Raw genomic sequence first — 13,097 nt, forward strand, 5'->3', positions numbered from 1 at the left:
CCGCTGGACACTCTAGAAGGTTCTGACCAATCACAAAGTATGTTCTAGGGTGACATGGATTGTAGTGGGGTGGTCACCCCTCCGGCCCTGGGAGAGGGCTGGGGCTGAAGGAAAAGCGTAGGCTAGTTGGGGAAGCAGCCACCGCTGGCCCTATAAAAGGCCAGGAGCCAGGAGCTCAGGCGTCTCGTTCTAGCTATTGAGAGAGATGGGCCTGGCTGCAGGGGAGCTGAACAGGGTACCTAGAGTGGAGCTGGGGAGCTCCAGCCTGGAAAACCCCCAGGCTGCGGCCTTGCCAAAGGCCGAGAAGGTACTGGGGTTGCAGAGGGGCAGTCCCAGGGCAGGCAGAGGCAGCAGGTCCAAACCCTCCTTGCCGATGATGAGTGGCTTTTACACTGCAGTCCGCCCCAGAGAGTGGGGGCAAAATGGGGACTGGCAGCAGCCCAAGACTGAGGCGAGGTGGGAATAGGGGGGTGGGGGTTCCCCGGGGAGGGGAGACCCAGTGAGGCTGCAGGGTACTGCAGGGGGCAGAAACCCAAGAGAAGGGGCAGTAGGGTCCTGGAGGGACATGGGGCCAGCAGCAAGGCGAGACACCAGACTGCAGAGGGCGCTCCGGAGGCTGGAGAGCTAATTCACTGGAGGACCAGCAGGACGCATGGCGCCGATGAGTCTTCACTCACTACATGGATAAAGTATATATACTGGAAAACACCATCCCGACTATAGATAGAAAACGAGGGGGTCTAAATTGTAGCCAGTGATTTTAGTTCATTATTCATTTTTTCTGTGATGTTATTATATCATATTTTCTCTGTATATTAGTTAAGGTTAAATCGTGGATTATAGAGGTGCAAGACTGATCCGTATTTAGAGGAACCAAGTACTAGACATGAGTAAGAGAACCTGGAATGCAAGAACCTGTAGGTTGAGGCCTGTAAGAGTTTATCTTAGCTACTGTAGGCCTTGGATACAAAAAATGATGGCATAAGTGACTGAAAATAACCCGATGCCCTAAAATAATGGGAAAAGAGGCACTAAGTGATAATATTGCAAGAAATTACTCAGAAGATTAATATTATGTCATAAAAATGCCATAAAAGTACGCCTGTCTCAGGCATGTGTCTTAATCACATGATACAGGCTGTGAGAATAGACTAGGCCTTGTAGTAATGGATGTATGTGTGGTCGCTACCTTTGGTCTTTACATGTTCCAAGAGACTGTAAATTTGAAGCAAGCAGCAGAGGTGACTTTCACTCTGTTAAGATTGAAACTGTAGCCAGCAGAGCCAAAGCCACAGTGGTGTAAAAACAAATTAGAAAATTTACTTTAAATAAAATCAAAGGCTACAAAATCAATTTTTCCTTTTATTTTTTCCATCCACGTGCACGATGAATTTTGTTATGTACATCAATATCGAGGTAATTTGCAGATGTGCGCCACCAATAGAAACAAAATCATAAATATAATATAGTTTTAAAAAGTTACCATTGGGCTAATTACTCCAGCCAGGGCAGGTTAAGTATTTTAGAGCTCAGTCACTATTCAGAGAGGTTACGGGCTTGGGGAGGTGTCCCGGGGGGCACTGCGGGTGCTCGGTAGGGCTGCATCCAGGGGGTGGCCTGGGGTTGCCACCGGTGCTTCAGCAGGCAGTGGCTGGAGGGGGTGGCCCAGGCAGCCGCACAAGTGCTCAGGGGGCAGCCCAGGGATGACCGCTGTTGCTGGGAGGGAGGGTTGGCAGGGCTGTGGCGGGCTCCCTGCCTGGTGCCTCAGAAGCAGTGACATGTCCTTCCCTGCAAAGTGTGACAAAGGGATCTCACAAAACAGAGTCACTGGACAACACAAATTCAGATGAAATGCAATGCCGATAGATGTAATGTATAGTCCACGGCAAACTATAATCCCAGCTGTCATCCATCAAGAGAGAGAGCTTGGAGTCATTGTGGCTAGTACTCTGAAAACATCTGCTCGATGTACTTTGGCAATCCAAAAAGCTAACAGAATGCTAGTAATCTTTAAGGAACGGATAGACAATTAGACAAAAATATAATATGGTGTCTATATAAATCCATGGTACACCCACATATCGAATACTGCATGCAGATTTGGTCACCCTGTAACCCAAGTTTTCAGAACCCTCAGTTGGGGTAATTTAACTATTGCACTCCTGGTGGTGTCAGGAATAAATCCATGGAACCACAGCAATTCTGTCTAATAAAAGACTGATGCAAGTAAATGTGCTGTAGACTAACATTTCAGTTTATTATATATAAGCGGACACAGGCAGAAGCAGTAGGTTTAGAACTTGCCAGATGTTTACCTAATCTCTGGAACGGTGCTGAGTAATTAACAAAGGGTTTGAAGTGGCTAGTTGCTCACCCACTGGGGAGAAAAAGTGTAAGGAAAAGAGACTTAAGATGGCTTCAGAGGGCTGCTCCAAAGCACATATAATAGGTAATCCTTTTTATAACTAACTTCTACAAAACACACAGGCCATAATGAACCCTACTGGATCATCACTTTTCCTCACTTCCAATAAACTTCTAATATCAGAGGCATCTAGATTCAAGCTTTCCATCCAACTTACCCATCTAAAAGTGTGTTTTACAATTAACCCTTAACTATATACTGCTCTATTTCATTCATTCATGGTGACTGAATGCACATATGGTTGCAACTTGCTTAATTACATTCTGGGGTATAGACACCCCTCAAATCCAGGGCAACAACATCATTTCAAAAATACATATATATTAGATTTGGAAAATGTATAGAGAAGGGCAACTGGGACTATTCCTTTGGAAAAGAGATGACTGTGGGGGAATAAGAGAGAGAGGTCTATAAAAGCGTGATGGGTGTGGAAAAATTGAATGAGGAAAAGTTTTTTACTCCTTCACATAACATGCAAACTAGGGATCATCCAACTGAAATTAACAGGCATCAGATTTAAAGCAAATTAAATAAATTATTTCTTCACAATCAACCCATGGAGCTCTTTTCAAGGGAATGTTGTGCAGGCCAAAATTATAACAGGGTTCGAAGAAGAACCAAAAAAGAACTAGATAAATTCATGGAGGACAGGTCCACCAATGGCTATTAGCCAGGATGGGCGGGGATGGTGTCCCTAACCTATGTTTTTAAGAAGCTGGAAATGGGCGACAGGATATGGATCACTTGATGATTCTGTTAATTCCCTCTGGATACTGGGATAGATGGACCTTGGTCTGAGACACTGTGGCCATTCTTATGTTTTTATAAGTTCATGGAGGATAGGTCCATCAATGGCTATTAGAGAAGGGTGGCACAGATGCAACACTATCTTGTGCATGTCGCTAGACTCTGTTTGCCAGAAGCTGGGAAAAGGAAGAGTGGGATGGATCACTTGATGATTACCTGCTCTGTTCATTCCCTCTGAAGCACATGGCATTGGCCCCTGTTGGAAGACAGGATACTGAAGTAATTAGACCATCGGTCTTACTCAATATGGCCATTTTTATGCAGAACCCCTATTTATCTGCCCCCTTCCCCCACTGTTATCCACTAGACCCATCTCCACTCTCAGAGCTGAGATAGAACCCAGGGTGGGTCTCTCTCGCCACAAACTTAGTAACAAAGAAAGAAAATACATTAAACCAGTGGCTCATAAGTGACTCGCTACAAGATGTCAGAACATGTTAGTAATAGAGCTGAGTGGGTCTAATATTATTTTGTTGCTCTTTCCGTTATACAGGAATTAGATACAGTGCTCCTGTCGGCTAACTGCGAAATTATCTGCTAGAAAATCTAACGTTTTCAAGAGCCTAGCTAGCCCCCCTAATCACAGTCAAAGTTGCCCGCCGACCAAAATCTGAAATGCTGCTTCTGCAACAGGCGGGGGTGGTGAAGAGGATCCAGGGAGTGATGGGGATGGGAGTAAAGGAGGGAACAACAGGGACGCATCCTTTGGGGAAGAGGCAGGGCAGAGGGTAGGGCCTCTGAGTTCCAGTTACCAGCAATTAAAAAGGTGAAATTCCTATGAGTTAATGAGTAGAACACAGACCGATTCCCCAGTTTGTCAAACTGACCCAGCACAGTAAGCCAGGAAAGGATTTAATGTCTCCTTGACTGCCCAGTCAGTGATGCAGGACAGGGGGCCCAGCTCCATCTCACCTCTGGACGGAGCTCAGTCTGAGAGCCAGAGCAACGGGAAAACTTTAGGTCCCTTTATAAGTAACAAGCCGGAGCAGCCATTTCCGGATCTGTTTGGTCCTTATCCCATAGATGATGGGGTTTAGCATGGGAGGCACCAGGAGGTACACATTGGCAATGGCAACATGAAACAATAGGGCCACATTGTGGCCAAAACGGTACGTGATGGAGGAGAAGATAACTGGGGTGTAAAAGGTTAAGATGGCACAGAGGTGGGAGACACAGGTTCCAAAAGTCTTGAGCTGGGCGTCCTTTGTGGGAAGTCTGAAGATGGCCCTAAGGATCAGAATATAGGACACGGTGATAAAAAACACATCCAGACCAGGCACAAAGAATGCCACAAAGAGACCATAGTAACTACTGATGCGGGTGTCGGTGCAGGCCAGCTTCACCACGGCCATGTGCTCACAGTACGTGTGGGCGATGATGTTGATTCTGCAATATGGCCACCGCCTTGTCAGGAAGGGATAAGGCAGTACAAGCATGGCACCACGCAGCACCATGGCCAGGCCAATCTTGAACACCACGCGGTTTGTCATGGTGGTGAAATGTCTCAGGGGAGGGCAGATGGCCACATAGCGATCCACTGCCATGGCAACAAAGATCCCTGACTCCATCACTGAGGAGCAGCGAAGGAAGTACATCTGGGTGAGGCAGGCTCTGAAATCGATATCCCTGGAATTGAACCAGAAAATGCTCAACATTTTGGGCACGGTGGACGTGGACAGGACCAGGTCGGTGATGGCCAACATGCAGAGGAAATAGTACATGGGCACATGGAGGCTCGGTTCCCTCTTCACGATGAACAGGATGGTGAAGTTCCCTAGGATGGCTATGACGTACATGGTGCAGAAGGGGATGGAGATCCAGACATGGGCAGCCTCCATGCCAGGAATTCCCAGCAGGATGAAGGTGGAGGGGTTGGTGAACCTGGTTGTGTTGGAATCTGACATGACAGCCCAAGGTCTAGGGTGATGGTCGCAAAACGAATGCCTGGATGGAGAGACAGTGTTAATGTGGGCAGTTGTCTCTTGACTTCATTGAGTCTGTCTGGTAATGTGCCAAGAGAGAAACACAAGGAAGCCCTCAAACCACAAGCTTGCAGGTGTTAAACAGCTAAAGCTCGAGTCTGTCTGGTAAGGGCTGACAGACACAAACACGGAAAGTCCCGTGACGCAAGCACACAAAAACCTGTCAAATCTACCAGACTCAAATATTCAGTACAGCTCCTTGTATGGCCACAAAAGGTCATGACAGAGGTAAACATAAATAGGGGCGAAGAATTTAGCAGGACATTTAAGGAATAGCTACTGGGCCAGGACCAAGACCAGAACTGCCCCTTAGGTAGTGAGGAGGGCTAATGCTGACAGTAAAGGGGAAATGCAAACACGCCTCGGGGCTGACTCCTCAGGGTTCGGGAGGAGAGGGACGGGGGCGGTACAGCTTATAAGCTTTCAGGCACCTCTAATGCAATAAACAGTGACCGTAGACTGAATGGTCCTGCCTCTGGAATTGATCCTTCCCCCTCTATCAAAATCAGTTAATATGAGATACTGAATACGCTCCTGGAGGTTGTTCTCATAGGTGAAGAGATTGGACCTTCTTTACACACTGAACAATGGCTTTTTCATTATTCAGAGAGATGAGTTATGAACAACAGACCCTAATGCTAATTCCATACTTGACGGTGCTTCATGCATTAATAATCCCTACACATTCTGGTGTGGAAAAGCTTAACTGGCACCAGCAGGAAACACAGGTGTGATACTGGTTATTTCTCACTTCTCAGTATATAGAAAGGGGTTTCTAACATAGGCTATGAGAATGCGGAATACTGCCAGAGAGACTGAAAAGTCTGGGACTGTTTAGTTAAGAAAAGGAGGAGGAGAACAGCAGAAAAGTATGGAACTGATGACATTCAAAAGGACAAACAGAGAAGAGTTCTCAAACTGTAATATCTATAGATACTTCGTTCTTCAAAAACATATACCCCAAAGCTGAGGAAAATTATCAGCAAAACTGATTGGGAGGAATAGTTTACACAGAAAATTGGAAATGAAATGAAAATGTGGAGTTCTTTAAGAAGAATGTATTTGATAGCGAAAAAAGCAGCGATTACACAGTCAAGAAAGTGGACAACTTGGGCTAAAAACCCAGTTCAATGGCAAAGACAAGGCAGCAGGTGGGAAGAGGAGAAGCGATATATAACAAATGGGGAAAAGAGAAAATAGATAAAAACAAAAAGGGATTACAGATAGCAAGCAATAGAAATTGGATGTTCTGTAAATTGATAAGGGACATTAAAGACCTGAGGGGAAAATCCATGCTTCGCAAGGCTAAGGGTGAAAAAAAAGGTTATTAAGTATATTCAGAAGAAAAGACATCCTAGAAAAAAGTATACAAGAGGGAGAAAAGAAATTTGTTAACGTAGCAGAAAAGGACGATGTATTTAAGAAATATTATTGTTTGCATTTGGAAAGAAGCAGCATGAGGTACTCCTATCACATGAAGTGATGAAATACTTTCTAGTCCATTAGCACTGAAGTCATAGGCGCAAAGGCTGAAGGATCTGGGCATATTTAGTCAGAAAAGCTAAGATTAAGGGGGGACATAATAGCTGTCTTCAAATGCTTGAAAAGCTGCAATAAAAAGATGGAGAAAAGTTATACTGGCTTGCCACAGTGAACGGGACAAGAGGTAATGAGTTCAAACTACAGCATAGCAGATATAGTTTAAATCTCAAGAAAAAATTCCTAACTACAAGAACAGGAGGACAATGGAACAGACGCCTTGGGAGATTGTGAAGATTTTATGCTAGAGGTTTTCAAAAGGATGCTGGGTAGCCATCCATCTCGGATGGATGAGAAGCAACAAATCCTGCCTCTTTGCAGGGGGTCAGACTAGCTAACCCTCTCACCTTGTGGCTCTCCAATTCAATGATGTAAAATTCCACTGTGGACCAGGTCTTAGTCAATCAGAAGTTATGAAACTCAACACAGGGTTAACGGGGTTAAATTAAATTGCCTGAGTTAAGCAGGAAGTCAGACTGTCCTTTCTGACCATGAACCCTATGAATCTATTGATACAGAAAATAGATCAGGCATTTATATTTACAGTGTCTCATAACACACGAACAAGGGAACATTGAATTCTATTGAAAGTCTGAACATACAAAAGTTATAAAAGAAGCTTGTTTATATAATCCATATTTGGCCTGTAGAAGTCTTTGCCACTGACAATATTGGAGCGAAGAGCTTAGCTGAATGGCATTCAGAAATGGATTGGCATTGTAGGTGGTGCTGGCAGCATCCCTTTTGTTAAGGCTGTCTGATACCGTCAATTAGAAGACCTGATTTTGAGTTGCTTATATGTTTGTCAAACTTTAACTGTTTGGACTGAAAATTTCCATTCTGGCTTTCTGCTTCCAGATAAATTGTTTTTTCATTGTTTCAGGCATAGGAGTTCAGCCGACTTCTTCAATGAAGCTAGGAGAAAATATGTCTTCCCCTTAATGAAAAATTCTTATAATTGTTCCAGTGAGGAGCCCTAGCACCTCCATGCCTGACAGTAGATAAAAGTCAGATAGCAGATCAGAGCTACAGCCCTGAGATGCAAGAGCAGAAGGTGACGGTCTCTGTGCATTAACATACACCTGACTCCTGAGGTCTTTTCTCAGTTATTACTGCAAGAGTTTTGCCTCAGTGGGGCCTGAGCAAAGTACGGGCCTTCTATTGTTCATCTGGTGGATAAAAATCTTGCTAGATTATCAGGCTCAACGGGTAGTGATCAACGGCTTGATGTCTAGTCTTCAGCCGGTATCAAGCGGAGTACCCCAGTGGTCAGTCCTGGGGCTGTTTTTTTCAACATCTTTATTAATGATCTGCACGATGGGATTAATTGCTCCCTCAGAAAATTCACAAATGACACTAAGCTGGTGGGAGAGGTAGATATGCTGGGGGCTAGGGATACGGTCCAGAGTGACCTAAACAAACTGGAGGATTGGACCACAAGAAATCTCATGAGATTCAACAAGGACAAGCGCAGAGTCGTGCACTTTGGACAGAAGAATCACATGCACCGTTACAGGCTGGGGATCAACTGGCTGAGCAGTAGTTCTGCAGAAAAGGACCTGGGGATTACAGTGGACGAGAAGCTGGATATGAGTGAGCAGTGTGCCCTCATTGCCAAGAAGGCCAACAGCATATTGGGCTGTATTAGTATGAGCATTGCCAGCAGATCGAGGGAACTGATTATTCCCCTCTATTCAGGACTGGTGACGCCACACCTGGAGTATTGCATCCAGCTTCGTTCCCCCCATCCCCTCACTACAGAAGGGATGTGGACAAATTGGAGAGAGTCCAGCGGAGGGCAACAAAAGTGATTAGGAGACTGGGGCACATGTCTTACGAGGAGAGGCTGAGGGAAATGGGTTATTTAGTTTGCAGAAGAGAAGAGTGAGGGGGGATTTGATAGCAGCCTTCAAATATCTGAAGGGGGTTTCCAAAGAGGATGGAGCTCCTCTGTTCTCAGAGGTGACAGATGACAGAACAAGGAGCAATGGTCTCAAGTTGCAGTGGGGAGGTTTAGGTTGGCTATTAGGAAACACTATTTCACTAGGAGGGTGGTGAAGCACTGGAATGGGTTACCTAGGGAGGTGGTGGAATCTCCTTCCTTAGAGGTTTTTAAATCCTGCTTGACAAAGCCCTGGCTGGGACGATTTAGCTGATGTTGGTCCTGCTTTGAGCAGGGGTTGGACTAGATAACTCCTGAGCGCTCTTCGAACCCTAATATTCTACCTAGTAGAAGCTTTCATCCAGAAGGATCCACTGTGCTACTGAAATGCATCCACCTTGGGGCTGTAGGCCATGAGCCAGGGAGGACAGAGGTGCACAGAAAACATTGATATTTTGGCCAGTGATCCTGGAGGAAACTTAGCCCCTGTAGGAAGGGCCCTCAGACTCATTCCCTTTCATGCCACGTTACACTGGGTTTGTCGAGCAGGTGAGCTCCTCAACGTGAAATGGATACCTGTCAATGCTGAGATGGAAGTTCCTTCCCTGGGAATCCCCCTCAGGTAGCCGTGTCCCACACCTCTCTCATCCCAGCATCTGCAGCAGCATCGCACACAGAGAGCCGAAACAGAGGTGTGCACTGTTTATAATATAGCTCTGTGCAATCCCAGTGGGGTTCACTCAGCCTCTAGCAGAGAAGCTGCATCTGGATGTAAACAGGCAGGAGACCAGGGACACTCTAGCCAATGTCGCTGTTTCCATGTCTGTGCTTCTGGGGACCTTCCCAAAGGGAGATGAGAATATTCAGGCTGAGTCAGAGAGGAATTGGCTGATCTGTGCGTTTAGAAAATATAGTTGAGTAGTAAGAAAACTAGGGAGAATGCCTAGATCTCCCTGGTGTCAGATACCCTGTAAATGCCCAGGATGGATAGGTAGATAGTAGAGAGACAGATCAGGAATAAAAATGACTGAGGGGAGACTGTCACTATGGGATCAGAGATCAATAAATATCATCAGTAACTATTATCATATTGTGCAGCACCTTTCGTTGAAGGATCTTTAAAACACCTAACAAAGGAAAATTATTATGAACTTATCTCCATAATACAGATAAGTAAACTGAGTCAAGAGGAGACAAGAATTGGTCAAGGTCATGGAGAGAATGACAGACAGAACCTGGGACTCCTGATTTCCCGGCTGTACATGTGGTCTCTCCATCAATACCTGAGAGCATGACAGGAGGGAATTGGACTCACGGTTTAGCAGAGCCTGTTCGCTGGGTATGACAGACTTCCCTGGGGTGCAACCTGAAACAGGGCTTCTGCTGAGCCCTCTGGCATACGAGCCTGGTCTCCCTCTCACACTCTGAGGCGGTGACAAACTGCAATCCTCTACAGGTCATGCACTGACACAACCATACACAGCTGCAGTTACATGAATGCTTTCACTAGCCATGCTTGAACCAACAATAGAGAGGCTCCAGCCACTTCCCCCAGCTCTCCCGCCAAGGTCCCCAGAGCTCTACCAGTGTGGGGAAGAGAATGCACCAGCCCCGGTTTCCTAAGCAGATTTCCCTTTTACATTTCTAACAACACACTGTTTTAGGTAAACAAATAGAAAGCAGGTTTATTAAGTGATTGTAACTACTGAAAGATGGATTTTAAGTGATTATAAGTAACAGCATACAGCTCAAAGTTCGTTACCTAAAAAATAAACCAAATTAAAATGTAAGGTCTATAACTAGACAGGATGTGAATCAAGCCATGTCTCACCCAGATGGTACAAGCAATCCACCAATCATCTATACACAGATATGAAATCCCTTCAGCCTGGGACTACATCCCCAGTTCAGTCCTTGTTCCTAAGGTGTTCCCAGGAGTTGAGTGGTGCAGGGAGTGAGGCCAAGTGATGATGTCACTTCCGCCTTTCATACTTCTCCAATGGGGAGGGAACTTCATTTTTGCAAACAAAAGTCCCCAGCACAGTTACTGGAAAAGAAAAGGCACGAGATGGAGTCCACTGCCCATGCATGCTTTCATAACTTTAGGTACAGAAAAGACACACGCATACAAAGAGGGTAATCATATTCAGCAAATCATAACTTTTCCACTGATACCTTACATGGCACACAGTGTATAAATCACACAATAATCATATCACAATGATAAATATGGGGGGTGCCAGGGTGTTGCTTTGGGGTACAGGACGTCACACCTCCCCCCTTAGTTCACTGCAGCAGTGTTAGTCACTGTCTGATGCAGAAGCAGTGTGCTCAAAGGAGCTCTTCACTTTTTGACCATACAACTCCCAAGTGTTGCAAACATTGTGGTGTTACCCACGGGTGTTCTTGCACAGTTCTCTGTACCTTTCAACAGTTTGTAGATCAGCCTAGTGATCTCAAAAGTCAGCAAGTGTGCTTTCAGTGAAGTATTGTTAACCACTGTGATTTTCCAACTAGTGCTAACTTAATACATATATTCATCAACGCCATGAGTGTTGTGCCTCAGTTTCCCTCTCCAGACAGAAGACCATTATATTATAAATTCCTTCCTTTGACAAGCTTTGAGCCTGTGAACAGGTGTTAGCTGACAAGCAGTAGCCCATATGGCTTCTTGTTGATTATCCTTGCATGTCCAAAAGCTTTTCCCAAAAATCATGCCTGCTTCACTTTTTCATAGGTTTGCCATAATTACCACATTTTTTTTTCATAAAATTTACCATTAGCAACAAACTTTGCAGTATGAGATTTAAAAATAACACCAAACCTTTTCTCACAGGTGGGCATTTCCAAATATTTTATTATTCCACGGCTTGTGTTTGGACAGTTTGATGTTCACTACCCGTTGTGTCTTTCAGCTCCTTCCTAAACCTTAACCTGGGTTTAACTGCTGGCTACCCCCCTGTGCAGCTCCTTCTAACCTCAGGGTATGGCCATGCAAAAAAATTATGGGCGAGGGGAAGCTATATGTAACAAATGGGAGAAAGGGAACATAGATAACCAGCGATATAAACTGGAAGTTATGAAAATAGATATGGGACGTTAAAGACATCAGGGAAAAATCCATGGTTGGCAGAAGTAAAGCTCACATCAAGGAGGTTATTATTTATATTTAAAGCAAAAGAAATCCTAGAAAAGTTTTAGAGTAATTCCCGTGTTCAATGTAAACTATTAAAAAAATTAAGGTAAAGATTAAAATTTTTTTGAAAAGATTAGGAAACAATGGAAAAGCTGGTATGGGATTAGTTCAAGAAAAAAGTTCTTGGAATATAAGTAATGCCAGTCAATAACAAGGTTTATGCAAAACTGGTTTTGTCAGATAAACCTGATTTCAGAGTAAATGTTTGGCTGATCAAGGGAGCTGTGCACATGCAATAACATTTTTCCAAGGCATTTGATTTATTAAGGGAAAACACTGAGATAAAAGAATTAACACTCTATAATATCAGTAGAGCACACATAAAATCGACTGAAAACTAGCTAACTCGCAGATCTCAGAAAGCATTTGTCATGGGACCACTTTCAGTAAATGGGGCTTTTTCTAGTGGGGGGTCTGCAGGGATCAGTTCTAGGCCCGATGCTATTCAATATTTTCATCAATGTCCTGAAAGGAAATAGAAAATCAGTGCAGCTAATATTTCTGGATGGCCCTAAGATTGGAAGTGGTGAAAATGAGGACAGGTCAGGCATACCGATTGATCTGGGGAATTGGTATGGGCATCCGATTCTAGCACAATGTTTTAATACAGTCAAATGCAAACTTATCCTCTCGAATCAAGGCATGCAGGCCGAACCCAATGTCTGGGGCACTGTATTATGCAATGCAAGGACCTGAAAAGGATTTAGAAATCATTGTGTAAAACCAACTTGTTAGCTCCCAGTGCAATGCTGTGGTCGTAAGGACTGATGCAATTCTTGGATGCATAAAAATGGGTGTGGTGATTTAGAGCAGGGGAATTTACCTCTGCACATGGGATTGGTGAAACAGAATGCACTGGTTTCTCTTAGCTGGAGTGTCCAATTATGGTCACCAATGTAGAGGAAGGATCCAGAGAAACTGGAAAGGATACAGAGGTGAGTGACAAAGATGACTAAAGGGATGGAAAACAAGCCATATCACCAAAGGCTGGAGGAACTGGGTATGTTTAGTTTGGAAAGAGGATATTAAGGGGGAGATGATAACAGTCTGCAAATACTTGAAAGGCTGCCATAAACTTGTGGATGAATGTTGTTCTGTCTTACCACAGAGGGCAAGACAAGAGCCAATGTGTTCAAGATCCAGCATAGCAGATTTAAATTAAACATCAGGAAAATTTCCTTAACTCTAAGAACTTGAGGACAATGGAACAGATGCCCAGAGTAGTCATGGAAGCTCCTTTAATAGAGGTTTTACAAAGAAGTGTGG

The 13,097-nt window shown here is 44.5% G+C and overlaps 1 protein-coding gene across 1 annotated transcript; it reads right to left on the minus strand.

The window, feature by feature from the left end:
- Window positions 1–4,188: 4,188 nt before the first annotated feature.
- LOC123362921 (olfactory receptor 52K1-like) lies at window positions 4,189–5,136 on the minus strand. The gene has a single exon (XM_045003477.1). The coding sequence runs from the start codon at window positions 5,134–5,136 to the stop codon at window positions 4,189–4,191; it is 948 nt and encodes a 315-aa protein (XP_044859412.1).
- Window positions 5,137–13,097: the final 7,961 nt, after the last annotated feature.

This window comes from Mauremys mutica, chromosome 1 (genome assembly GCF_020497125.1).
Source record: "Mauremys mutica isolate MM-2020 ecotype Southern chromosome 1, ASM2049712v1, whole genome shotgun sequence".
In the NCBI taxonomy this organism is placed as follows: Eukaryota; Metazoa; Chordata; order Testudines; family Geoemydidae; genus Mauremys; species Mauremys mutica.

What these genes read in the sequence shown, in the direction of transcription:
- LOC123362921 (XM_045003477.1), bottom strand. Translation starts at nt 5,136, where the DNA reads ATGTCAGATTCCAACACAACCAGGTTCACCAACCCCTCCACCTTCATC.